This window comes from Suncus etruscus, chromosome 1 (assembly GCF_024139225.1).
Source record: "Suncus etruscus isolate mSunEtr1 chromosome 1, mSunEtr1.pri.cur, whole genome shotgun sequence".
In the NCBI taxonomy this organism is placed as follows: Eukaryota; Metazoa; Chordata; class Mammalia; order Eulipotyphla; family Soricidae; genus Suncus; species Suncus etruscus.
In genome coordinates this window covers 199,131,169-199,158,961 of record NC_064848.1, presented here as the reverse complement: position 1 = coordinate 199,158,961, position 27,793 = coordinate 199,131,169, and the positions used below count along the sequence as shown (strand labels likewise).

The 27,793-nt window shown below is 41.2% G+C and overlaps 1 protein-coding gene across 1 annotated transcript in view; it reads left to right on the top strand.

The window, feature by feature from the left end:
• Window positions 1-9,401: 9,401 nt before the first annotated feature.
• Window positions 9,402-27,793, top strand: part of ABCA5 (ATP binding cassette subfamily A member 5) — an 80,303-nt gene continuing 61,911 nt past the window's right edge. The window contains exons 1-5 of the mRNA XM_049772794.1: window positions 9,402-9,425; window positions 20,006-20,122; window positions 22,491-22,695; window positions 25,219-25,380; window positions 27,191-27,279. Coding sequence (XP_049628751.1) covers window positions 20,021-20,122; window positions 22,491-22,695; window positions 25,219-25,380; window positions 27,191-27,279 — 558 coding nt within the window. The 5' untranslated portion in view covers window positions 9,402-9,425; window positions 20,006-20,020. The remainder of the gene's footprint in view (window positions 9,426-20,005; window positions 20,123-22,490; window positions 22,696-25,218; window positions 25,381-27,190; window positions 27,280-27,793) is intronic.

Sequence of the window (27,793 nt, the reverse complement as noted above, 5' to 3'; positions counted from 1 at the left end):
TAAACAGATGGGATTATATTAAGCTAAGAAGCTTCTGCACCTCAAAGGAAATAGGATACAAAAGCAACCCATAGAATGGGAGAAACTAAACTATTCAACTTTTCTTGAGCTTACTGGATAGTTACCATTTTAACACCTGATTTCTTGAAGAAATTTTAGAATTTGGACCATGCATCCTAACAGTAGAATGAATATCTTCTTCCATTTAAGTTTTATGGTTCTTTCATTTGTTTCCTTTTAGAATAAGGGTTAGTTTCTTTTCTTAGCTCATCTTCAAAGTTAGAGCTTTGCTCGGAATACCAGGCACTTGATAAAAAAAAACTATTGGTTAGTTGGGTTTCTGTTTTATTTTTTCAGTGTGCTCATGTGGTTCACAACCATTTTTTTGCTACTGCTTTATAGTTGCAAATGCTAGTTTACCATCCCTGCAGCCAGGCAGCACGTCAGTAACTCTCCACCACTGTCCTCTCTTCCTTCCTTCCTTTCCTGTTTGGTTGCCACAGTTTGTGTTCTTTTGGCACCATCTCAAGCTTAGTTTCCACTGGGGACTATCTTATCCCTTGCTGTGTTACTTTATATTCTACAGATGAGGGAGCTCATTGGGTGATTGCTGTTTTCCTTCAACTCTGTCCTGGTTGCAGTAAGATGTATGATTTCATCTTTTCTTATAGCTGAGTAGAATTCCAATATGTATATACATGCATGTAAATATATTTCCAATATTCTATTCATCCGTTAGGCATGTGGGTTGTTTTCAGACCTTTGCTATTTTAACTAATGTATATGTGAATATAGGTGTGTGTGTGTGTGTGTGTGTGTGTGTGTGTGTGTGTCCTTGTACTTTAACATGTTAGTGTTCCTGGGGTAGAGGTCCAGAAGGAAATCACTGGAAGTTCTTTTCTTTTTTTTTATTTTGTTTTGGTGGGCTACACCCTGCAGTGTTTAGCATTTACCCCTATGGTGATTAGGGGAACAAATGGGACACTGGCATCAAACCTGGGTTGGTCTCATGCTAAGCAAGCCTTGAAAGTTTTATTTTTAGATTTCCAATGAATCTTTCAAGGACTGGGTTGTACACCGTTTAAATCAGTAGTAAATGAGGGTCTCTTTTTCGTGTGTGTGTGTGTATGTGTGTGTGTGTATGTGTGAGTTGTGGTGCCTTTTCACCCGAACTCTGATGAAGATCTCTTTTTCACTATATCACAACAACACAAGTTTTTCCCCCTTTTTTTACACATCAACTATTGTCATTTTGATTTAAATTTACCTGATATCAGTGATGACAGTTTTTCACCCATCTGATGCTCATTTTCTTTGAATAAGTGGCTATTCTCCTAGTTCCCATTTATAAATGTCCTTATTTATTTTTCGTATAGAGTTTTGTAAATAATTTACTTATCTTGGAGACTAGTTCATTGTCTAATTATGGTATGTGAACTTTTTCTTTTATTTAGCTGAGTGTTTTATTTTAAATTTGGGGGCATCTTTTTTTCCCCCAGTGTTCAGAAGCTTCTGAGTTTAAGCAGTCCTATTTGTTTATTTTTTGCTTTTGTTTTCTTTTTCAGTGGAATCTTCTTGAAGAATCAGTAACCAAGAGAATTATACTCATGTTTTTTCTCATAGATTTATGGATAAATTTTTGATACCAAGCCTTTGTGCATGGCATACATGTGTGATAGGGATCTATTTTTGTTTCTGTCTGGGGTGGGTGCAGGTTAGCCAGTCTTTCCAGTATGGTTTGTTAAAGAGATTATCCTTGCTTCCCTTCATGGGCTTATCATTTTTTGTTGTAGTACCTATATATCTGAGGCTTTATCTTTGTACTCTCAATTCTATTTCATTGATCAGAGTCTATCTTATAGTGCCAAACAGTTTTGATAATTATAGCAGTATAGTATAGTTTTAAGTCTGGAAGGTAACATCCCTCATATAATTTTTCTCAGAAGTGCTCAGGTTATTCTAGGAATAGTTGGTTGAGATTTTAAATGTCAAAAGTGGCAGAATATTTCTTTTTTGTTTTATTTGGAGAGGCACAAATCAAGCATCTAGTACTGAACTTATTTTAGTGTGATAAGTAGAGTAGTAATGGCAGTCGTAAAATTGAAATCGAAGAAACTAACTTTAGAAGTCATCTTCTTCTCGAACCCTCCACCAATTACTAATCATTTATAGAATCCGGTTAGGAATAATCTCAACTACATTTGAGATGGTAGTTTGCTATTCTACTGTTAAAAATTTGAAATTTACTCTGTATTTTATCAGAGCTCTATTTATGTTTTACCTTGTTCAAAAATAGAGCAATTTGTCATTTAAACACTGAATTTAGAAGCCATACCACTTCTTTTGGTACTGTTTCTTAGCTTGTAGAAATGGTAAGTGCTTTAAAAATAATCATGGGGGTTGAGACACTGTACAAAATTAAGGTACTTGCTAAGTAACCACAGCTGCAAATTTAACCCTGATTCAAATACAGACACCACATGTAGCTCCCCCAGCTGGAGTTTTTATCTTCCCAAGACCTAAAAGAAAGACCCTTTGGGGTTAGGCATATTAAAAGACTGTTTTGAAGCCTGCAGTTAAAAGTATGACCGAATGCTTCCTGGGAAAGGCCACCTTGCTCTAATCTAAATCTAGATGAAAAATTACTATCCCATTCTCCAGATATGCAATTAGTCTTTGATAAAGGGGCAAGAAATGCAAAATGGAAGAACAAAAGCCTCTTCAACAAGTGTTGCTGGGACAACTGGTCAGCCACATGCAAAAAAGTGAACTTGGACTCCATCTAACACAAAGGTCAAATCCAAATGGATTAAAGACCTTGATATCAGACCCAGAACCATAACATACATAGAATAGAAGAACACATGGTAAAACACTCCATGACATTGAGACTAAAGAAATATTTAAGGAGGAAATACCACTGTTCAAACAAGTGGAAGCAGAGATAAACAAATGGGACTATATTAAACAGCAAAGCTTTTGCACCTCAAAGGAAACAGTGACTAGGATACAAAGGCTACCCACAAAATGGGAGAAACTATTCACCCAAGACCCATCAAACAAGGGCCTGATAACTAAGAAATACAAAGTACTGACAGAACTTAACAGGAAAAAATTCTAACCCTATCAAAAAATGAGAAGAAATGAACAAGCAAAGAAGAAATACAAATGGCCAAAAAGTATGTAAAAAAGGTTCCACATCACTAATCACCAGGGAAATGCAAATCAAAACAACAATGCAGTACCATCTCATGCCACAGAGACTGGCACACATCACAAAAAACAAGAACAATCAGTGATGGAGTGGATGTGGGGAGAAAGGAACTCCTGTCTAGTCCAGGCTTTATAGAAAACAATATGAAGATTCCTCAAAAAAAAAAACAAACAAAAATTGAGATCCCATATGATTCAGTTATACCACTCCTAGGGATATACCCTAAGAACACAAAAACACAATAAAAAATGCCTTCTGCACACCTATATTCATTGCAGCGCTATATACAATAGCCAGAAGCTCTACAACAGATGAGTGGCTAAAGAAACTGTGGTACATATGCACAATGGAATACTATGCAGCTGTCAGGAAAAAGGAAATTTTCCCATACATGGATGGACATGGAAACTATTATGTTGAATGAAATAAGTCAGAGGGAGAGAGATAGATACAGAATAGTCTCACTTATTTTTGGAATTTAAGAAAAATAAAAGGCAATAATAATAATAATAATAATAATAATAATAATAATAATAATAATAATAATACCCACAGAAAATAGAGATGAGGGCTGGAGGGACCAGCTCACAATATGAGGCTTACCACAAAGAGTGGTGAGTGCAGTTTGAGAAATAACTACACTACAACTAGCATGACAATGGTAGTGAGTGAGAGAAATAAAATGCCTGGGGAGGAGGGGGATCGGGGGACATTGGTGGTGAGAATGTTGTACTGGTGAAGGGGGTGTTTTTTTTCTATAATTGAAACCCAACACAAACATGTTTGTAATCATGGTGCTTAAATAAAGATATCATAAAAAAAAAGTTACTATCCTAGTTCTTACGGCATCTATGCAAAATAATAGCTACTTATACTAAAGACAAATGTAGAGAGAAAAACAGGCTTTATTTCAAGGGCATGAATGTCCAGATGGAAATGAAGTTGGTGATGTATGTCGGATACCAGTTGAGTTTACAAGCAGGCAGCTTATCATGGGGTGGGATAGCAGAGCATGAACTCATGAGGATTCAAACTATCTGGGAGCAACTTTGGAGAGATTACTTTGTTAAGTGCGGGATACTTATACTATGCTCCAGCCAATCAGATTAGAGGTTAGAGGAAAGTAAGGTGTGAGCTCTGTGTGTTTAGTTATATCCAGCATTTCCTGATATGACTCAGGAGCACAAAGCCAAGAGTGCTGGGCATGCCAAAAAACTATACGGTCAATTAATTGATTGAAAAAATTGGGATATGCGAGGCCAGTGAGGTGGCGCTCGAGGTAAGATGTCTGCCTTGCAAGCGCTAGCCAAGGAAAGACCGCGATTCGATCCCCCAGCGTCCCATATGGTCCCCCCAAGCCAGGGGCGATTTCTGAGTTCTTAGCCAGGAGTAACCCATGAGCATCAAATGGGTGTGGCCTGAAAAAACAAAAATAAAAAACCAAAAAAAAAAAAAAAAAAAGAAAAAAAAAAGAAAAAATTGGGATATGGGGGCTGGAGAGATCGATAGCACAGTGGTAGGGCATTTGCCTTGCATGTGGCTGACCTGGGATAGACCTGGGTTAGATTCCCAGCATCCTATATGGTCCCCCAGACCTTCCAGGAGCAATTTCTGAGTGCAGAGCCAGGAGTAACCCTTGAGCACCACCAGGAATGGTCCAAAAACAAAAAATCAAACAAAAAAAGGGCATATGTCATTTCCAATGTATTGACAATCTATCAAATAAAGCACCAATCTTACATTAAATTTATCCTAACAATTTATCTCCTATTTTACCTCTTACTCTTTGTTGTTGTTTTTTGTTTTGAGCTACACCCAGCAGTACTCAGGTGTTACTCCTGATTCTATGCTCAGAAATCAATCATTTTGATTGCCATCATTACTGGCAGGATTGGGGGATCATATGGGATGCTGGGGATGAAACTCAGTGAATTCAGGTGGGGCACATGCAAGGCAAATAGCTATTGTTCCAGCCCATTTATCTCTTACTTTTAAGATAACACAAGGACTTCATTAAATAAGGCCCAAGTTTCTAGTAAGAAAAAAAGAATAACCACCACCACCACCACAACAAACCCAACATAAGTAGAATCCATTATTCTCCAGCAGGAGGCTAGGGCGTTGGTTGGTTTGAGGCAGAAAATGTAGATGGCCTACATTAAATATTAAAAACTTTATATTAATTTCTGTCAAGATTTCTGTTTACTATTTCTTATTCAGCTAGACAACTTATTAAACCTGTCTGTAACGCCTGTGATCTATGTATTCCCAGATGATTTATTGTCTAAAAATCTATTAATGAGATATGGGGATTTGGGTTGCCACCATGACAACAGCCAGGCAATGAGCGGCTTGTTTGCTATTTCCTAGATACAGAAGCTCAGAAAGAAAGATCTGCCCCGCAGCTGCTTCTTTAGTTCTGTGAACTAGTAACTATGGAAATGTGGATTGAGATAGAGTGGTGAAATAATATACAAGGTACAAGCAGTTTGATAAGTAGCTCTCTCATGACAGACAGCCAAACATGTCAAGGCCAAAACATTTCCTTGTAATAGTCTTTTATTTTTTTAATTAAAATATATTCTTTAGGATGCTTCTTCTCCAAACAGTGTTATCACCATTATTTTGTCCTCGATCCATAAAGAGAAGGTAGTGTCTTCTCTTTCTTTCATTTGGTAGATTTTGCTGAGTGACTGGTGATATTTTATGGGAAAATAATGATGGTGTTTGCACACTCCACTACATGTGTGTCTCGTCAGTAGATTTATCAGCATTTACTATACAACCAGATGCATAAAACCTGGCCCTTTATATTAATGTCAGAAAAAAAGTATTTTGGGGTGTGTGGGGGAATTACACCTGGCAGTGATCATAACTCAGTCCTGGCTCTATGCTCAAGGGTCACTCCTGGTAATACTAAAGGAAATGTCAGGAATTGAACCCAGGTGAACTGTACGCCATGCATGTACCTTACCTCCTATACTATCTCTCTAAAAAGTAAAATATCTTAATTCCAGATACTTCCAATTTAATTTAAAACAATAACAGTACATAAGTAAAATGATATGAGCCAGAAGGCAATAGGGAGGGCTATGAGATTTTTTTTTTTTCCTGAAGTAAGGAAAGTTTTAGAGAAGAATTGGTTTGGGGTATGTTCTCTTGAAGCAAGAGAGGAAACCTAAGGAGAAAGAAGAGCAAACCCTACAAGGATAAGGAACTCAGAAAAAAAAGTCCAGAATAGAGGAAGAAATGACTGAACTCCTGAGGTTAAAGCAAATTAGATTTACTATAAGTAGTATTGTACAGTTTGGGCAAATGCATATTTCGGTAGCACATTTTTTGTTTGTTTGGGGGCCACACCCAGTGATGCACATGGCTTACTTTTTGTTTTTGTTTTTGTTTTTTTTGGGGGGGCCACACCCGGCGGTGCTCAGGGGTTACTCCTGGCTGTCTGCTCAGAAATAGCTTCTGGCAGGCACGGGGACCATATAGGACACCGGGATTCGAACCAACCACCTTTGGTTCTGGATCGGCTGCTTGTAAGGCAAATGCTGCTGTGCTATCTTTCCGGGCCCACATGGCTTACTTTTGGCTCTGCAATCTGGAGTCAGTCCTGGCAATACCGTATGGGACACAGGAGATTGAGCCAGAGTCAACAGCATGCAAGACATTCGCCATACCCTCTATTGCTCCAGCCTCCAGTAATACATTTTTTACCAAGTTTATTTAGCCATAACTTCCTTTTGTTTGCTTGTCTTTAGATTCTCTATCACAAAGGATGCATTCTTCTGAATTTACAACTAAAATGTTCTAGATATTTCAAACAAGAGCAAACAATCCAGTTAAATTATCTGCCTTCTTTAATTTTCTGGGGTATGTATGCATGTATGTATAGACATACATATTTATTTATATGTATTTTGGGCCACACCAAGTGGTGCTCAGGTATTACTCCAGGCTCTGTGCTCAGAAAATTGCTCCTGGCAGGCTAGGTGGATCACATGGGATGCTGGGGATTGAACTGGGGTCAGCAGCATGCAAGGCAAATGCCTTACTTACTATGCTATTGATCTGGTCCTTATATCTCCAGAATTTAGAAAGCAGAAAGAATTTTTGGGAAATTTAATTTAAGTTTCTCAAAACCAAGAACAGGTTTGAAAAAATCAAAACTATAATGCATACAGGTTTTATAGAATTTAAATTCTTTCTATTAATTAAAAATCTCCTTATGCAGGATCAAACCTAAACATAGACTGCTAAATGTCATCACCAGCAATAAAAAAGTCTTCAAATTGTTAAATTACCAAACCAAAAAATTGTGCAAGGTGCAAAGAAATTGTGCAGACTATAGGAAAATCTGCTAAGCTAGGGTCATGAGTTTTGTGAATTTGTTTTGGGGTCCCATGTTTGATACTTGGAAGAATAAAGTGCTGAGGATAGAAATAGAATCCCCCCGGTTACGACATGCAAATCTTTTCTAGCCCATTGGATCTTTTCTCACTCCTGCTTTAGATTACTTAGGGGGTAATAAACACAGATAGATATGCATATATATACTATATATTTTAAGCAAAATTAATTGCTGGATAAATAGCTATGGAACAAAGTCCTCTACAGGGGCCCTATCTCAGGCTATTGAAAAGTCAGGATCCATCCCATCTCCACTCTCATGAGGAATGTCCAGAAGTCTCAGATCTGTCTCTGATGTAAGAAAGCAGTCATGAAAATGAGGATACCACCCAACTGGCTGTGGCAGGTAGCAGAAAGGGAGGTGGAGTGAATGAAAATGCAGATTCCCTAAGAGAGGATCTTTCAAACCCCAAGAATCAGCAAGAAACACATTCCTAAAAGTAGACATGGTGCCGGTAGGGTGCTTGCCTTGCACACTGCCAATTCTGGTTCAATTCCTGGGTGCAGTCAGGGGTAAGCCTTGAGCACTGCTAGGTGTGGCCCAAACACGAAAGAAGAAAGGAAGAAAGGGAGGAAGGAAGAAAGGAAGGAAGGTAGGAAGGGAGAAAGGGAGGGAGGGAAGGAAAAAGGAAAGGAGGGAAGGAGGGAGGAAGGGAAGAAGCAGAGAAGGAAGGAGGAAGGGAGGGAAGGTAAAAGGAAGGGAAGAAAGGAGGAAGGAAGGGAAGGAAGGAGGGAGGGAGAAAGGAAAAGAGGGAGGGAGGAAGGAACGCAGGGAAGGAAGGAGGAAGGGAGGAAATGAAGAGGAAGGAAGGTAAGGAAGGAGGAAGGAAGGGAGGGAGGAAGGAAAGAGTGAAGGAAGAAAGAAAAGATAGGAAGGAAGAACAAAAGATAGGAAGAAAGAATATAAATAAAAAGGAAGAAAGAAAGAGGGAGAGATAAAGAAAGATAAAGGAAGGAAGAAGGAAGAAAAGAGAAAGGAAGATAGAAAGAGGGAGAGAAAGGAAAAAGGAAGGAAGAAAAGAAAGACGTGAAGAAAGGAAGATAGAACGAGGGAGAAGAAAGAAAAGAAAAAAGAAGGAAAGAAAAAAGAGAAGGAAGAAAGAGAATAAAGACAAAGAAAGAAAGAAGGAGAAAAAAGAAAGAAAAAGCAAGCAAGCAAGCAAGCAAAAAAGATTTAACTACAAGTAGCTGTGACAGGTGATGCAGAGGAGCAGGTCGTGGGCAAGATCGCACCCCTGCCGCAAACCCTGCCGCTTCCTAGCGCTGCGACCCCGTTGTTTTTGCCCTGGCTTTGGAGGGAGAGCGACGCGACATCTCTCTGGAGAAGGCAGATAGATCCCCGGTGCCCAGGCAGGCAGGCAGGCAGGCAGGCAGGCCGTCCCCTGGGGCGGGAGGGCGGGCAGGCTGGCAGGCTGGGAGGGCAGCGGGGCTGGCGCGGGCACGCGCTCACTCCCTCCGCCCCGCCCCTTTATGGCCCCGCCCCTTCCTAACCCCGCCCCCAAGGCGCTCCCGCCGCCTCTGGCGCCAGGAGCACGTTCGCGAACGGCGGGAGCGCGCGCGCTCTCCCGCGGCCTCGGCGCCCCGCCCACCATCTCAGGTGCCTTCCGCGCGCGACTTCCGGCGCTCGCCGCGCGCTCCCGAGCCTCGCGGGCGCGCTGCCAAGCCTGCGCCGACGGAGCGGAGCCGAGCGGCGGGAGCGCGCACGCGCGGGGCCGCGCCTTCTCCCAGCTTCAGCTGCTCCGCCTGCAGCCTACGGGGCATGCAGACAAGACAAGAGCAGCGCTGCGGCTGCGGCCCAGAGGTGAGGGGGCCCCCCAAAAAAGACAGCGGCTTTGGAGGGAGGCTGAGATCCGAGGGGGATCTCAGAAGGGGGTGCAAGAGAAGCTGCAGGTGGTGGCCGCAGAGGAAAAGTGGGGGTGCATCGAGTAGGGGGCGGGGCCTGGGGTGGAGATGGTGGTTTTCAGGGTCTCAGATATTGGGGTGCAAGGTCTCGGAGGGTGCAGGGCCTGCCTGGAAAGCTTCCTCGGGTGGGGAGGTAGGTGACAGCCCTGGGGGGGCCTCTGATCCTCCTGGGTGCACGCGCGATGCACCCCGAATATGGGGGTGCAGAGGTGGGGGGACCCCAATTATGCGTGTTGGTGGGTGATGTGGAACGCGTTTGATTGTTGGGGACCCCCCCTGGGACATCGATCGAGGGGAAGGCAGACAAGCACCGGGGGGCTCCTTTTTTCCACCTTCCCATCCTGCCATTTATTCTCCAGGGGAAAGTGGGGTTCGGGCTCTTTCTTGGTTAAGGGGCTGCTGAGTTTGGGTGCAAGGAAAATGCGCAGATCTCATGACATGAAAAAAAATTTTTTTTTGGGGGGGTGTTTGTTTGATGCTGGTCGGGTTTGTGAAATGCAAAGAAAAGCAGCTCCAAGAGGGACAATATTTAATATTTTTTTAGCAGAAGGCTTTGGAGGATTTTTTTTTTGGCTAGGGGATTTTGGGGGTGATCCCTGGAGAAATCAGGGTCTGGGAGGTGATGTGGCCCCCCCAGCTCCTGGCCTTTGCCTTCTTGCAGAAACTCTTATGGGGAGGCCACTGGAGCTGGGTCTGGCTCTGGGTTTCTTCTTTCCAGCTTCACCCCCAAACCGCTGCCTTCTCAGCTGAAAGGAAGGTGCTTTGCTTCCCCCAGTCAGAGGTGGGAAAGTGGGTCGCTGCTGAGGTTAAGTAACGCCTGCGGGGCTCCCCTGGCCAAGAAGGGGCGAGCTGCGAGTTCTAGCAAGGATGCTTGTGTGTCTTGTCTGTATGTGTGTCTGTCTGTGAGTGTGTGCAGAGACTGGCATGACAACTTTTTTTTTTTTAGGAAAGGAGAACTCGGTGCAGGGGAACATGGTTAGGTCTGGAGGGGAGGGGGTGCATTGGAGACACACACCCTGCAAAGGAGGTATCAGTCCTTGAAATCATGCGGCCTGAGTAGTGATCTTCCTTCATCCCAGGAGTAGGAGTAGCGCAGAGGGTCTTGCATGGGGTTAAAAGCTAAACTATTAATCTATTGCATGTTTTTTTTAATGCCCTCTACATGCCAGAGGCTATGTGTATGCTAAGTGTACTAGTGTGCTAAGTATATCCATCTCTCTCTCTCTCTCTCTCTCTCTCTCTCTCTCTCTCTCTCTCTCTCTCTCTCTCTCTCTCTCTCTCTCTCTCTCTCATTATGTTTGGTGCATAAACCCCGCAGTAAATGTGAAAAGGAAGGCCCCTTTTCTCTTCTCCTTCCTCCTTGAAGCAGAAGGGCTCAGTAAACTTTGTCCTATAAAATGCCAAGTAATACATGTTTTAGGTTTTGCAGACCATATGGTCTCCCTTCCTAAATTCCGCCGCTGGTATGCAAAAACAGTCACAGATTAAGATTACACAAGAAAGCATGAGTAAGGCTGTGTTTTAATAACACTTTATAGACATGGAATTTGAATTTCATGTACTCTTTTTACATTCCACAAAATGTATGCTATTCATAAGGTCTGAGTGGCAGCACAGCGGAAGGGCGTTTGCCTTGCATGTGGCTGGCCTAGGACAAATGCGGGTTTGATCCCCAGCATCCCATATGGTCCCCAGAGCCATGAGTGGGGTTTCTGAGCACAGAGCCAGGAGTAACCCCTGAACGCTGCTGGGTGTGGCTCAAAACAAACAGACAAACAAACAAACCAAGGATATTAGGGGCCAGAGTGATGGGGTGATGCAAGCTATAGGGCATTTGCCTTGTACAGGGCTAACTTTGGGCAGACTGCGATTCAATCCCCTGGTGTCCCATATGGTCCCCCAAGCCAGGAGCGATTTCTGAGTGCATAGCCTACCCTGAGCATCACTGGGTGTGGCCCAAAACCCCCCCAAAAAAGGGGGGGATAGTATTCTTAAGGGGGATTGCCATTTGAAAAATGTAAAACACTATTTTATTTCTATTTACTTATTTCTTTTATTATTCTAGTTATTTCTAGCAACTCTATCAAACAGACTGTGGGTAGATTTTTAGACTACACTTTCTGCAAGTCTTTGCGAAGACTCTTGGTAAGTCTTGGTAAAGAAATTTTCACAAAGATAAGGTTGATTGTGGTCTGTGCTATGATAGTAAAGAAGCAGAGAGAGATATATAAAGCTATATTTCAGGTCAAGGAGCTTATGGTCAAGTTCAAGAACTAGGCAAGTGAGCAAACCAATAGTTATTTCACCTATACAATTACTATTAATCTGTTGGCTAGAGATGTGGAAAGAAGAAATAGTAGTTGATAGTTTTGCTTGGATAGACTAGAAACAATCTTTTCTTTTTGTTTGCTTAAGAGCCATATCTGGAAGAACTCAGGGCCGAATCCTGGCTCTGCACCCAGGAATTACTTCTGGTGGGCTTTGGGCACTAAATAGGGTGTTGGGGATCCAATCTGGGTCAGCTACCTGCAAGGCAAACAAATACTTTACCACTATACTATCGTTCTGGCTTTAGAAATAATCTCTGACAGTCATTGACAGCAGTGTCCACACTGAGGCCTGTCTCAGTTGTCCAAAGATGTAAGAACACTGATGGAGAGCAGATAAGAAGTATTTTCAGCTGAGAGAAAGCCTTTGAGGGATTCTTTCAAGCATGCCGAGGTGACAGGCGACATCTCTTACCAGGATGGCTGGGAGCAGAGTTAACTTTATTGTAGAAGATACTTATCTTCATTCAACCCGCTCACAACTACAAATCCTACATTCCTAAATCATTGCTAAGATCGTTCACATTTAAGAAATTGCCTGGCCACCTGGGAAGTGAGTAAATGTATTATTGTTGACTTTTGCCTTGTGTAATTCAGACAGTCCGTCTTTATCTTGGACTGAGTTCTTTAGAACAGAAAGTCTGACTCTCCCCACACCCTTCCTCCACCCTGATTTCCCCATTGTAGAACAGGTTGTGGAGTGGTGGCAGTGAGAAACCGAGACATGGTGACAGGCCAGTGGGAGTTGTAGGCTCTCTCACCTTTTTTTTTTTTCCCTCGGTTTTTGGGCCACACCCGGTCGCAGTGGTGATAAGGGATTACTCCTGGCTCTGTGCTCAGAAATCGCTCCTGGCAGGCTCTGGGAACCATATGGGATGTCAGGGATCGAACCTGGGTCTGTTCTGAGTCGGCTATGTGCAAGGCAAATGCTCTACTGCTATGCTGTCACTCTGACCCCAGGCTTCCCTTTCTTAATGATTTCTTTTGCTTCCTGTCAAGGGCAAACATTAATTTTCAGAGACAAGTTGGACTCAATGCTTGGAGAGGAAGCAAAAGATTTTCCTAAGCCTCTCATAGTTTGTAAGTTATCTTTATTCATCGAGTTAATACATCATCTTCTCAGGCCAATAAGTACTCATGGGTTTGGGTTATTTCCCAAATGTCCCTTCAAATGGGGGCCAATGCAGACTTGTGAGAAGGGCAAAGAAATTCATGTTAGTCAGTCTGCAGAGCCAGAAGGTTTCCTTTAAAGTATTTGAAGTATTCCTTTTGTATTTAGATCTATGTTTCCCAAAGTGGGTGCTCTCTCCCCTCCTGGGGTCCAGCCATACATGCAGTCAGAGTGTACACCATCTGTTGGGGTTTTGTCTGTTCCTCTCTGGGAGAATTGAGGTGCATACTCAGGGATTGCAGGCTTCATTTTGGGGTACTTGCACACAAACCTTTTGTCACAGTGCCCAGGTCTATTTTGGTTGTATTGCGATGCAGTCCCCACATGTGCTCTTGGCATGTTGGCCTGCCTGGCAGTACTCCCCATGCATACATACCTCTTTGAGTTCCAGTCATTGCACAAGCCTGGCTGTGTGCTCCAGCCAGCGCTTTCTTTCTCCCAGGGGAAAGTGGTATGGTTTTGGGGTTCGCAAACAATAGAGCCACAGGGACCATGTAGGGGTGCACTGGGAATTGAAATGGCAACCTCGAGCTTTGCAGGTTTGTTTATTTGTTTGTTTTGCTACTTTGACCTATCCCTACGGAATAGCTTTAATAATCCTACCAACCCAGAGAAGTAGGTTACTTCTAGTAACCTACTTGTAATTCTAGCAATACCTAGTAATACTATTACTCCATATTTATAGGTAAGGAAAGTTGGACATAGCAAAGTGAAGGCACTTATATAAGCACTTGGAGCCAGTGATGTGTCAGAGACAGGACTTTTGTTTGAGGTCACTCTCTTAACTATTTGCATTCTACTTGCCACGGTTGGTTAATTCCTATGGTAGGTGATTTTGGCCCCCCCCCCCCTTTTTTTTTAAGTTTCACATACAGCTTTCCCAGAAATGCTAGTTTCTAGCTTCAATTCTAGTTTATAGTTTCTAGATTGGACTGTGTAAGAGCCCTTTCAACATGGTTGAATGTGCTGGCCAGGTTCACAGTAGCTGAATGTTGTGTGTGTGCTAGGGGAGGAGAAGATTGTTCTGGGCTGCTGGAAGTCAGCCATTACCTCAGGGTTTGCTTTTGCTTCTCATTTCGCGACTGAGGTAGATGTGAAGAGCTAAATTTGGGATTTTGCTTAGAAGGAAAAGCTCTTTATTTTATTGTTATTATTATGATTTTGAAGTGAGATATTCTCAGCGATGCTCAGGAATTAGCCTGGCTCTCGACTCAGAAATTGCTTCTGGCAGTACTTGAGGGACCATAGGGGATGCCAGGGATTGAACCCTGGCCAGCTGCTTGCAAGGTTAATGGACACCCTCCCTGCTGGTACTATATCGCTCCAGCCTCCAAAGGCTTATTTTCGTTCAAAACAGAAATCTTTTAAAAAAAAAAAAAAAAAAGAAAATAAAGTTTTCTTGAGGTATGTCGTTTTTGGTCAACTTTAAGTAATCTCCTTAGCTCTTGGTTTGTGTTTGATTTTATGGTGATGAGGAGTCTTTTTGACTCTCAGGAAAAGGATATCAAAGGAGGATAGATGTATCTCTCAGACCGATGAGAACTCTGTGTTCTCCTTAAGAGACCAGTAGCACAAAGTAGTAAAGGACATTTTCATGAAGGGCAAAGATTAGTGAGAAAAACCTACATAGAAATCAGAAGCAGAAGGAAAGTGACTTGAAACAAAAAATATCACCAGCCCTATGTGAGCTGATCAATTTCCTTACATGCTTGAAGATCCCCTTTTTTCTTTGAAAATAAATGTGTTTGAAACTTTATTTAAACACCATGTTTTACCCAGTTGGCTATAATATAGTTGTTTCAGGTGTTCGCTGTTCCAGCATTAATCCTACCACCAGTGTTGGCCTTCCCTCCATTCAGTGTCCCCCAGTTATCTACCTCCCACACCCCTCAGCCTTCCCTCTTAGCAGGTCCAAAATAATTTGCTTTATATTGCCAAGGGTAGCAAATACCTCGTGATGGTATTGCTCAGGTCATTGAATATTTTCTAAGCTGATAGGTACCATTTGAGCTTTATGTGTGTGTTCATTGCTTTCTCTCACTGACTTTAGTGGGCTTCTGTAATTTTCCCATCTCATTTTTGGGTCAGTACTGTAAAATTTGGGGCTGTCCCAAAGTGATTGGGCATCAGAGCATCTCAATTGCAATCTTTATATGCAAGAGAAAGTCAGATGTGTGTGGAGCACTGGGCCTTGTACTTGGGTGGTGACTCAGTCTGTCCTGCATTTCTAGAAGGCTCCAGAAGCCTCTAATGCCCTGGAGACTGCAAATGCCTGGGCTGGCTCATTGTTGTGACTCTCTGATACCTGTCTCAAGGTCAATTTTAGGATCAATGCACACTTATATGACCCCAGATTCTGGTTTGACAGGCCAGGCCAGTTGAGACTATACAGTAGGGTGCCCCTTGATTTCTAGAGTCCTTGTAACTATTACTAAAAAACAAACAAACAAAAAAAAACAAGAAACAAAACCCAAAACCAACAAACACCTGCCCCCAGATGTTACTTTGCTATTTTTGTACATGTTATGCATGTTTATGGTATTGTTTTCAGTTGTATGTGCTTGTCAGTTTTTTTCTCCAAGTGAAGTCAGACAAAGCTATGAAGACTCAACCCTAAGAGACCCCAAAGCGATATATTACAGCTAATGATAGTACAGGGTGTTTGCTTTGCACAGGGCTGACCTGGGTTCGAAACCCAGTTCTCCTTCTAGTCTCCTGAGCCCTGCTGTGAGTGATCTCTGAACATAGAGCCAGGTAAGCCCTGAAAACTGAAAACTCCCTCCCTCACTCCGCTCCCCCCCATAAAACCCCACAAACCCCAAAACTCAAGGCTGAGTTCAGAGGGCACATCCCAAAGAAGGAAGAAGATTGAGTTCATCAAATTACCCCCTGAGTGGTCTATTTTCGAAAATTGAAAACCTGAGCATTTGGCATTCAATTTGAATGAATAATTCATCGGTGCCCACGAAATCAATGTGTTTTGGCAGATAGCTTGAGAATGTTCTTGCTGTGTTGGTTAATGTTTAATGTTTGTTTAGAGTAAATCATCCATTGAATGAGTATTTGTTTTTCTTGTTTGACCCAGAGATGAGTATTAGCTCTTTTTTATTTTTTTAATTCACTTTCCTTATTTTGTTATTGTTGCATTGACATGGATGCTTGAGCACTTGTTTGTGGTTCTTGCTGGTGCTTTAATTGGGGGGGGGGGCGTGGTGACATTCCGAGAGACTCAGTAGGGTTGGGAACTCATTGTCAGTTCTCAGCCAGTCTGGCCTGTGGTTCATTGCAAAGTTTGAGCAGATGCTTCTGTTGAGGGCCTTTGCTGCCAGGAGACTCCAGCCCACCCTCGAGGTATGAGGAACCCCTAGGACCATCACATCCAATGGGTGCATCCAGAAGCCATGGGCTGGGAACCTTGTAGTGCCAGGAATCTCATGACTCTCTTGCTTCCTAATGATGTGGTGGCCCCGGGGAATCCTGAATCACAGTGCTGCTAGGGACTGTGCTCAGTGCCAGGGTAAGGATCCGTTCTGAGACCTGAGCCCTTGGCTTGTTTGCAAACCAGATGCTTCACCAATGAGCTGCCTTCCTTCCCCGATGACCAATTCTTTTGTTGGTGTTGGTGGTGATATATTGTTTGGGGGCCTCAACTTCTGGTGCTCAGGGCTTAGTCCTGGCTCTTGTTTAAGGATCACTCCTAGCAGTGCTCAGGGGATCATTGGTGGTGTTGGGGATTGAATTTGCCCTAGCTGTTTCCCTTTCAAGCTCTTTTCCTGCTGGATTCTCTCTCTGGACCCAGGTGATCAGTTCTTGATGGGGTAAATCATGGGTACAGTTTCTCCTCATTCTTGTCTCGCTGGCAGCACTAATATGCATTCTTAACTTTTCTAGAAGTTTCTAATGAGTCTAATTATGTCATATTTGATCTTTTGTGTCAGGTTTCATTGATTTAGCAGCCGTTCTGGAGTTTTATGTTGTACATAGTATTGTATTATTTTATTTTGTTAAACTTCATTATTTTTGGGTTTTTTTGGGTCATGTCCAGTGGTGCTCAGGGATTACTTCAGGTTCTGAATTCAGGGATTACTTCTGGTGGGTTCAGAGGACCATCTGGGATGCTGGGGTGCCTTACCTGCTGTACGATCTCTCTGGCCCCTGTATTGCATTCTTCTAAATATTTAATTGTGTGTATCTAAGACAATTTGTTCCTACGTTCATCTGTTGATGGACATTTGGGCTGTTTCTGGTTATTGGCAGTTATGAGCTAGAGCTGCTATGAACATGCATGAACATGTACTTGATCTCTGTTTTCAGTTCTTTCAGGCCTTTATAGAAATGGATCATATGGTAATTCTATGCTTAAATTTGGGGGGAACTGTTAATCTGTTTTTTTTTCTCAGCTGTACCATATTGTTGTCCACCAGTAACTTCTGAGTATTTTAATTTCACCTCTGAATTGATTTTAAAAAATATACTCATTCAATTTATTATTTATCTTCTAGTTTACTCTCTCTTTTTACCTTCATTTTGCTTTTGATCCTGCTCCATAGGGATTATTTGTTACTGTGTTTTTCTAGTCCAAAATTCCTATTGGTTCTGTTATGTTTTGTTGCTTTGCAAAGATTCCTTCCCTCCTTCCCTCCTTCCTTCCCTCCTTCCTTCCCTCCCTCCTTCCCTCCCTCCCTCCTTCCTTCCTTCCTTCCTTCCTTCCTTCCTTCCTTCCTTCCTTCCTTCCTTCCTTCCTTCCTTCCTTCCTTCCTTCCCTCCCTCTCTCTTCTTCCTTCCTTTCTTTCTTTCTCTCTCTCTTTCTTCTTTCTTTCTTTCTTTCTTTCTTTCTTTCTTTCTTTCTTTCTTTCTTTCTTTCTTTCTTTCTTTCTTTCTTTCTTTCTTTCTTTCTTTCTTTCTTTCTTTCTTTCTTTCTTCCTCTCTTTTTCTTTTTCTTTCTTTCTTTCTTTCTTTCTTTCTTTCTTTCTTTCTTTCTTTCTTTCTTTCTTTCTTTCTTTCTTTCTTTCTTTCTTTCTTTCTTTCTTTCTTTCTTTCTTTCTTTCAGCTTCTTCTTTTTCTTTCCTTTTTTTTTTTTTTGGGTGCCATACTTAGCAATGCTCAGGGCTCACTTCTGGCTCTGAGCTCAGAGTTCATTCTTGGTAGGCTTGGGGGACCATACATGATGCCCGAGATCGAACCCAGGTTAGCCCCATGCAAGGCTAACTTACATTCTCCTTACCATACTGTTGCTCCAGTCCCAGAATTTTCTATTTTTAATTAAGAGTGTTTGCTTTATTTTTTTACACACAAATACTGCTCTCAAGATTTTTCAAGATTTCAAGGTTTGTTTTTTCCAAATAATTTCCATATCTGCTATCTTATGTTGATTTTCTTTTCTCAATAGAACTAATATTTTCTACTTGCTTACTTTAGTAAATGATTTTGGATTATATGAGACTTGGGGCTCTGTTTTCATTCGAGGGTGAGAGTTGATCTTTGCTTTCAGCAGGTTGTCAACCTAGCCAGGTTCAGCAAGTTTCCATTTACATTCTTCCAGCCGGGGATTTTATTGCAGTTTAGTTTCCAAAAGCCTTTACAGTACAATTGGAATCTGTCCTGTATGTGTGACCCAGAGCCTAGTTGGGATCTGGGCAGTCATTGAATTGCTTCAGTTCCTGAAGTTTTGGGTACAGAATTGGACCAAAAACAGAAAAGCTCAGTTTGAGGATTGGTTCAAGAGTAATTAATGTGGGGTACTCTTTCTTCCCTCCCTCCCTCCCTCCCTCCCTCCCTCCCTCCCTCCCTCCCTCCCTCCCTCCCTCCCTCCCTCCCTCCCTCCCTCCCTCCCTCCCTCCCTCCCTCCCTCCCTCCCTCCCTCCCTTCCTTCCTTCCTTCCTTCCTTCCTTCCTTCCTTCCTTCCTTCCTTCCTTCCTTCCTTCTTTCCTTCCTTCTGCTTTCCTCACACACTTGTTTATGGGGCACCAGAGATTGAGAGGTTGCCTTCTAGAAATGGTACTAGGGTAGTCAATGATTGGGATCACAGCTTCCTGTGGGATGAGGCATGCTGCAGAGTAGCTGCTGTCTGAGCCGCTCTCCCCTGGGCCTCCCCTGAGCTCTTGTTTGTTTTCCCTGTTACTTTCTGATTCCCTATAGTTCTTCTTTTCATCCTGCAGCCCCAAGCCAGGGTTTAGTTGCCTCTGTGGGCCACACATTCCTGCTGCTAAATCCATCCCATTTGGGTCACAAGGTTGCAGGTGGAAAAGTGATGTGGGATGAATCTGGCCCCACTGGCTTGTAATGGAGTGGAGAGAAAGCTTCTCCACCGTGCCTCCAAATTTGAGCTTCATTTAACTGTCTGGCTTTACTCTGCTACAGTGAAATTGCTAGATGGATATAGTACAGGAGACTTCAGAGAAAGTGGGGGAGGAACCTTGGGTACCCAAGTTACCCAAAGTTAGAGCTGCATACTCCCCAGTCTACAAAAGAATAAAAAAGTTATTTTATTTTCTTCCAGATAGAACTAGAATCTTCCTATCTTCCTTCTGGATCTCTCCCTCCCTCCCCCCTATCCTCTTTCTCTCCCTCCTCTCCCTCTCTCTTCCTCCCTCTCTCTTCCTCCCTCTCTGTCCCTCCCTCTCTCCCACCCCCCCCCTCATTTTCCTGTTTGTGTGTGTTTCTCTAAGCTAAAACTAGAGTCTTCTCTCTCTCTTTCTCTCTCATATTCCTGTGCCCAATTACAAACACTATCTTCAGTTTAGGGGGAATAAACACAATAAGCTTGCTTGAACTTGAGTGATAATTTGAATTATAGCCCCTTTTATTTCACATGCTGTTACCTGCTCTTCAGATTGCTCTTTCCTGATGCATTCTGTCTAGGTTGAACAACTTGTAGAGCTTGAGATCTGCTAACCAACTCCTTTAAACCTGAACCTTCTTTGTTTTTGCCATTAAAAATAAAATGACCCATGTTTGTCATCTAAAAATCTCCTTTAACAGATTGATCCAGAAACTATGGCTACAGCAATCAGGGAGGTGGGAGTTTGGAGACAGACTAGAACGCTCCTACTGAAGAATTATCTAATTAAATGCAGAACTAAGAAAAGCAGTGTTCAGGTGAGTTGGGCTGCCTTGTTGCATTTTAGTTTGCATCAATATATTATACTTTTAAGGTATAATTTATTTTGATGAGGCATTTTAATTATAATTATTTTTTGTTTGTTTTGGGCCATACCCAGCAGTGCTCAGGGGTTACTCCTGGCTCTGCACTCAGAAGCTGCTCTTGGCAGGCTCAGGGGACCATGTGGGATGCTGGGAATCAAACCCAGGTCCTTCCTGGGTTGGCCACAAACAAGGCAAACACCCTATCACTTTGCTGTCGTTTTGGCCCCATTTAATTATAATTTTTGGCTTTTTAAAATAAAATCCAACTTACATGTCATGGAAGCCATGGAAAAAAAAATCACCAGAGTTACCTACTGTTCGTTTTCCAATGTTAAAAATGAAAACAATTCCTAAGTGTAATTAAAAATTAATTTCTTATATCAGTGCTTAGGCTTTGAATGTTTAATCACGCATCTTCTGTTTCATGGGCTAACAGTTTACTGAAAACTATGTTAGGTATAAAGTTGACTCCTCAAAGCTTTTCATCTGTTGCACAAGATTATGACAATTGTGCTGCATGTTTGTACATAGGAGGATTTGTGACTTTCAAAAGAACATGTCATGTCTGGCTAACCAGTTCATAATTTTTTAAAGAATGAATTAAAAAATTTTAAGGAGAAAGTTATATTATTTATCATCTCTTGGAACCAGTAGTATGATTAAACAAGATGAAACAGTAATTGTCTTTATTCATGGTATTAAATTAATCTAAATAAAGTTTTAGTAGTAGAAGTGTAAATATAATTAAGGACTATGGTTGAACTCAGAATTATACAAAGATATTTTCACGGTAATCTGTTATGGATGCTTGATAGGGCTTTTGTTTGTTTTTGATTTTGGGGCATATCCAGTTGTGCTCAGGATTTATGTCTGATGTTGTGCTCAGGGATTACTCCTAGTGGGGCTTGGAGGACCATATGAGATACTGGAGCTTGAACCATGGTCTCCTGAATGCAAGGCTAGTGTCCTGTCCACTATACTATCTCTTGGGCCCCAGATAAGTTACTTTAAATAAAACTTTATGAAAATAAATTGTATGCTATTATTCACATCTGATATTATCCAATATTGATATATAAGTGAAGTCATTATGAGTCACATGAATCACATTTTATATTAGTAATATCAGATGTCTAAATACTGGGTTTTTATTTTTCTTTCTTTCTTTTTTTTTTAATGATCATTTTTTTTTATTTAAACACCTTGATTACATACATGATTGTGTTTGGGTTTCAGTCATGTAAAGAACACCCCCCATCACCAGTGCAACATTCCCATCACCAATGTCCCAAGTTTCCCTCCTCACAACCCGACCCCCGCCTGTACTCTAAACAGGCTCTCCATTTCCCTCTTGGAGGCACTGAGTACTAGATTTAGCAGTGCTTGAGAGTCATTTTTGGAAATGCTTGAGTGATCAGGTAGTGCCAGGGTTAAACCCAGAGCTCCTGTGACCAAAGTATGAACTACTCCTATCTTTTGAGCTATCTTCTTTGTCTTCATATACTACTTTTATTGTCATCTTTACTTGTTATATGATGTGTGTGTGTGTGTGTGTGTGTGTGTGTGTGTGTGTTTGGGCCACACGTGGCAATACTCAGTGCTTACTTCAGCCTCACTCATGGATTACTTCTGCATGCTCAGGGGACCATATAAGGTGCAGGGGATCAAATCTGGATCCCAGGTAGGCCCTGTGCAGGCTGGCCCTATACTTGCTGCTGCATTATGGCTCCAGCCCTGATGAATTGAATTTTTATGCTCATCAGCAAATCAAACTATAAATAAAAACAGATCTAATACATCAATTGGGTTAAGTGAGATATTCAACACAGTATTTCTTTTAGGATAGAATTGCTTCTTTCTTTTTCTGCTTAAGAAGGAAAAGTGACATAAAGACAGTGGGAGTACAGAGGGATAGCCAAGCAGTTGGGCATTTGCCATGCACACAGCTGACCCAGGACAGACCCAGACCCAGGTTCAATCCCCGGCATCTCATATGGTCCCCGAGCCTGCCAGGAGCTATTTCTGAGCACAGAGTCAGGAATAATCCCTGAGCACTGCCGGGTGTGGCCCAAAACAAAAACAAACATTAAAAAAAAAACAAACTGTTGAGGATGGTTTTTGGCACACAAAAGTTGTGGAGGGACACAAATTTGTATACTAAAATGATCAAATATTAACATCATTGTGACAGATGACAACAAAGAAGGGAGATACAGTCTCTAGTTTTCTTCTTAGCAGCAGGTATGCTAATTTGCAGAGAAATCTTGGTTAAGTTTGTTGTTTGACGCTGTAACCATGACATTTTTTCCCTTTATTACAGGAAATACTTTTCCCGCTATTTTTCCTATTTTGGCTAATATTAATTAGCATGATGCATCCAAATAAGAAATACGAAGAAGTGCCTGATACGGAACTCAGCACTATGGACAAATCTATTCTTTCTAACCTTGTTCTTGGATACACTCCAGTGACTAATGTTACACGAGACATCATGCAGACGATTTCTACTGAGCATCTTCCTGATGGTACCCTGAGATATCATATGGTTTCTCTCTGCTATGGAAAGAACACAAAGTGGTTTTTGGTCTGGCCTGTTTACTCTTCCTTCCCTCCCTCCCTCCCTCCTCCCTCCCTCCCTCCCTCTCTCTCTCTCTCTCTCTCTCTCTTTTCTTTCTTTCTTTCTTTCTTTCTTTCTTTCTTTCTTTCTTTCTTTCTTTCTTTCTTTCTTTCTTTCTTTCTTTCTTTCTTTCTTTCTTTCTTTCTTTCTTTCTTTCTTTCTTTCATTACATATTAATATTCAATATCATTATCAAACTTACTTAACTGGTATTTTATCATGTTGAGTACGACTGGCAGAATAACAATAAGACTTTATCATATTATCTCAAAAACTGATAAACGCTAACAACAAAATTCGCTGATAATTCTGGGACTTTTTCCATTCTAGAAAAAAACTTGTTATCTTTTTTTTTTTTTTTTTTTTTTTTGGTTTTTGGGTCACACCTGGCAGTGCTCAGGGGTTATTCCTGGCTCCAGGCTCAGAAATTGCTCCTGGCAGGCACAGGGGACCATATGGGGCGCCGGGATTCGAACTGATGACCTCCTGCATGAAAGGCAAACGCCTTACCTCCATGCTATCTCTCCGGCCCCATGTTATCTTTTGATCACATAAGTCTCTCCTACCTTTTGCCTCTCTCTTTTGCCTTTTATACTCTGGAGAGCCTGTATCTCTCTGAATTATCTATTTCTCTTTTTCTTTTCTCTCACACTTCTCTAAGTAAATTTCTTTCAATAAAAGCTATTTTTCTTTTTTTTTTTTTTTTGGTTTTTGGGCCACACCCGGTGATGCTCAGAGTTTACTCCTGGCTATGCACTCAGAAGTCTCACCTGGCTTGGGGGACCATATGGGATGTGGGGTGACCAAACCGCGGTTCATCCTAGGCTAGCGCAGGCAAGGCAGACACCTTACCTCTAGCGCCACCGCGCCGGCCCCATATTTTTCATCACTTAAAAATCATTGATAACTCTGAATAGAAGGAAGCATCTACACCAAAAAAAATATCCCAGTTAGTGTGTGTTAACATAGATATCAAAAGCATATAATTTCTTTGAAAATCCCATCTCCTTAACAAAGATATATATATACATATAATATATATGTGTATATATATTATGGGGGCATATTGATCTCAGTAAAGATCATAGTAAGTCCATGAGTCATATTAGTATTTATATATGTGTGTTACTATGCTGTATAATAATGACAATTGACAATGAACTAATATTTTATGATTTAGAAAATATTTTCATGTTGTAACTTCAGTTGATCTTGGTCATCAGTGTGACCTGCTAAGAATTACAGAGTTCAGAGAACTAAGTTGCTTATGTATATAGTTAGTAAGAAATAAACTTGAGTAATAATCCTGTGCTCTTTCCATTTGCCACATGCTCTGAAACTTCTCTAGTAAAAAAGCTGCTGGTAAATCAAGCTTTGAGACATTACTTAAACAGTAAGATTATATGATGTCAAGAAAACTGAGTTATGAGGCCGGAGAGATAACATGAAAGTAAGGCATTCGCCTTGCATGCAGAAGGACGATGGTTCAAATCCCAACATCCTATATGGTCCCCTTAAGCCTGCCAGGAGCGATTTATGAGCATAAAGCCAGGAGTAACTCCTGAGTGCTGCCAGGTGTAACCCAAAAACCAAAAACCGAAACAAAACAAAAACTAAAACAAAAAAAGAAAGCTGAGTTATGATGACATACTTTCTTCAAATAGTTCCTAAGCAGAAAAAAAAACTTGTCTAAAATGGCAAAATTAATTCCAAGAGAAGTTAGATTATAATGATAAAACTATAACTTTAGTTTTGGGGGGATTTGGAACTTTTCCTCCCAAGAAGTATATAAAAACTAAAATTTTCATTTATCATAAGATAAATGAGAAAGATAAATGAATTTCACTATTCTTTTTGATATTATACTTTTGATATTACTACTTTTTTTTTTTTATTTCTTTGGCTTATGAGCTACACCCAGCGTCACTCAGGGTTTACTTCTGGTTCTGTGCCCAGAAATTGCTCATGGCAGGCTCTCAGGACCATATGAAATGCCATGATCAAACCTGGGTCGGCTGCATGCAGTGCAAATGCCTTACCTGCTATCACTCCAGCCCCAGTATATTACTACCTTCTGTTATTTAGTATTTTATTAGAAGGGCTATGTTTATTTTCTTTTTTGGAAGAAGTTGGGGAAGTCACTCCCATTAATGCTTGGGACTTATTCCTGTCTCTGCACTCAGGAATTTCTCTTGTGGGGGTTTGGGGACCATATGGGATGTTGGGGATAGAACCCAGGTAGACCATATGCAAGGTAAAGATCTCTATCCCTCTGGCCTCTGAATTCATTTTATAAGATGTTAAGTACTAGAGCAAAAGTTCTTATAAAACATTATAATCAGCAAATAATAATGTTAAATTTGGTATTTTGTATTTTATTATAGTACTTTATGAGATGGTTTTTTAATTATATCATGATAATGCTTTCCAGTTTTAGTCACTGAAGAATATGCAGACGAGAAAGAACTGGTAGCCGCCAGCCATTCTAAGCCCAACAACTTCGTAGGGGTAATTTTCAAAGATTTCATGACCTACGAACTTCGTTTTTTCCCTGACTGGCTTCCTGTGTCCTCCATTTATATGGATTCAAGAGGTAAACAGCCCTCAATAGGAATTTGAAAATAAATTAAATGCATGTATTTTCTGCTTACTTCTCATGTGGAATTGGATGGGGTGTACTCATTGGCCCATTAAAATATATTTACTTGTTCAGAAAAGTGTCCAGTGTAGAAAAAAAACCTTTTTTTTTAATCACACCTCTTTTTATATCAACATGTTATACAAAATAATTGATATTAAATCTGTTTTAAAGGTACTTATTTTATTTGGAAGGTGGGTGTGTGTTCTGGCCTCAGTGGCTATTCTAGACTCAGCTCAGGGTTCGCTCCTGGGGGAGCGTAGAGGGAGATATGGAATTCCAGGGAACAAACCAGTGTTAGCTACATATATAGCATGTGCCTTACAGCAGTATTATATCTTTATTGAAGTATGTATATATTGATTCAAGAAACATAAAGTAAAATTCTCAGGGCTGGAGAGATAGTACAGCAGATAATGTACTTGCCTTGCAAGCTGCTGACTTAAGTTCCATTCCTGGCATCCCATATGGTCCCTCAAGCACTGCCAGAAATTATTCCTTAGTGTAGAGCCAGGAGTAATCTCCAAGCTTTGCTAGATGCCCCCCAAACACCAAAACAAAACAATAAACTTTGAATCTCTATGACATTCTCAGTCTATTCTTTTTATTGCCATGTAATTGTGTTTCATTGGATATGGTATGTGTCTTTAAAAGCTCCAGGTTTTCTACCAGCCAGCTTTATTTGTTTCATGTTTGAAACATGGAAAACAGATATTACCAGTCACAAACGCATTGAACAATGCTAAAATCTCTAAGCTAGGTGTTGAATTTGGGATTTAATTCCAAAAGGCCCCGACAGAGATATATATGTTTTTAATTTGTCTCTGAATCTAGATTTGTCTTTAAATCAGAATGTGCTTGAAGCTGTTAAATCATGATAAAGTGACTTATGTACTTATGTTAAAAAAGAATAGTTGCCCCGTCTCCCCTCTTGAGCTGTGTCCCCACCTGCGGAGACACCTTCTAACGTGGATTATTTCTCAGAGGGAGCACGGAGTCAAAACATACAGACACAGAACACACAAGACACAGAGACCGGGAAAATGGAAACCAGTAAAGGTTTGCTAGCTTCAATTTATTGCAGAAGGGCAGATCATTATGTCATAAATGGCGGGAAAGCAAACAAAAGGATTGTAGAATAAGCACTTCATTTGAGCAACTTCTCAATGAAGTTATTCCCCGAGACTCCCCAAGATGGTCTGGCTACATAATTAACAATAGTTCCCTAACATAACTCCCCATGGCACCTGGTTACATAGATAACAAAAATTGGATCCCCCAACCCACGGGATGTGTCTAAAATATGTTCTGGCAAGTAAATATGTTTTCTCCCAAGGTTACTGGAGCCAGAGTTCCTTTTGGTTTGTCACACTGCCTTACTTATTGATGTAAAACATAACTTTTAGGTTGATCTTAGTAAAGGTAGGCTGCATCCTTGTTCAGGCATTTTGAGAGACTGTCAGGCCTCAGTTCCCTACAGCACCTCTCTCTCTCTCTCTCTCTCTCTCTCTCTCTCTCTCTCTCTCTCTCTCTCACTAAACTTCTCAGAACCTCCAAATAAAACTTGTTTTCACTTAAGAAACAAAGAATAGTGACTTATTTTGAATTATATTTTTAATAGCATTTGATCATGATCATTAGCATTCATTATAATTTGATAGTCGATCACATGTGGCGTCACCTCGTGAACTCTCCATCTCTTACCTGCCCAAGAAAGCTCTTGCATATGTACAGAAGCAAGTGACTCCTGTTTTCCACCCCACAGCTGGCTGTTCAAAATCATGCGAGGCTGCTCAGTATTGGTCCTCAGGATTCACGGTTTTACAAGCTTCTATAGATGCTGCCATTATACAGGTAAATATAATAAAGGAATAAAAAAATGGAACCAAGCCATATTTTTAATAACTGTGTCCTAAGGGTTATAGTTGGATTTGTTTTGACTGTAATCAAATGGGCTAAATAGATAACATAACTTTTTTTTTAGGAAAAATGACAAGGCACGTTTTATAATGTAATATTTTTTTTGTTTTGTTTTTTTGTTTTTGTTTTGGTTTTTGGGCCACACCCGGCGGTGCTCAGGGGTTACTCCTGGCTGTCTGCTCAGAAATAGCTCCTGGCAGGCACGGGGGACCATATGGGACACCGGGATTCGAACCAAGCACCTTAGGTCCTGGATCGGCTGCTTGCAAGGCAAACACCGCTGTGCTATCTCTCTGGGCCCTTATAATGTAATATTTTTTTTTAAGTTTTTACTCTTTTTTTTTATTTGGACCACACCTGGTGATGCTTCACTCAGGCTTATTACTCTTGGCTTTGTACTCAGGGGTACCGCTGGTGAGGCTTGGGGACTATGTGGGGTGCCAGAGTT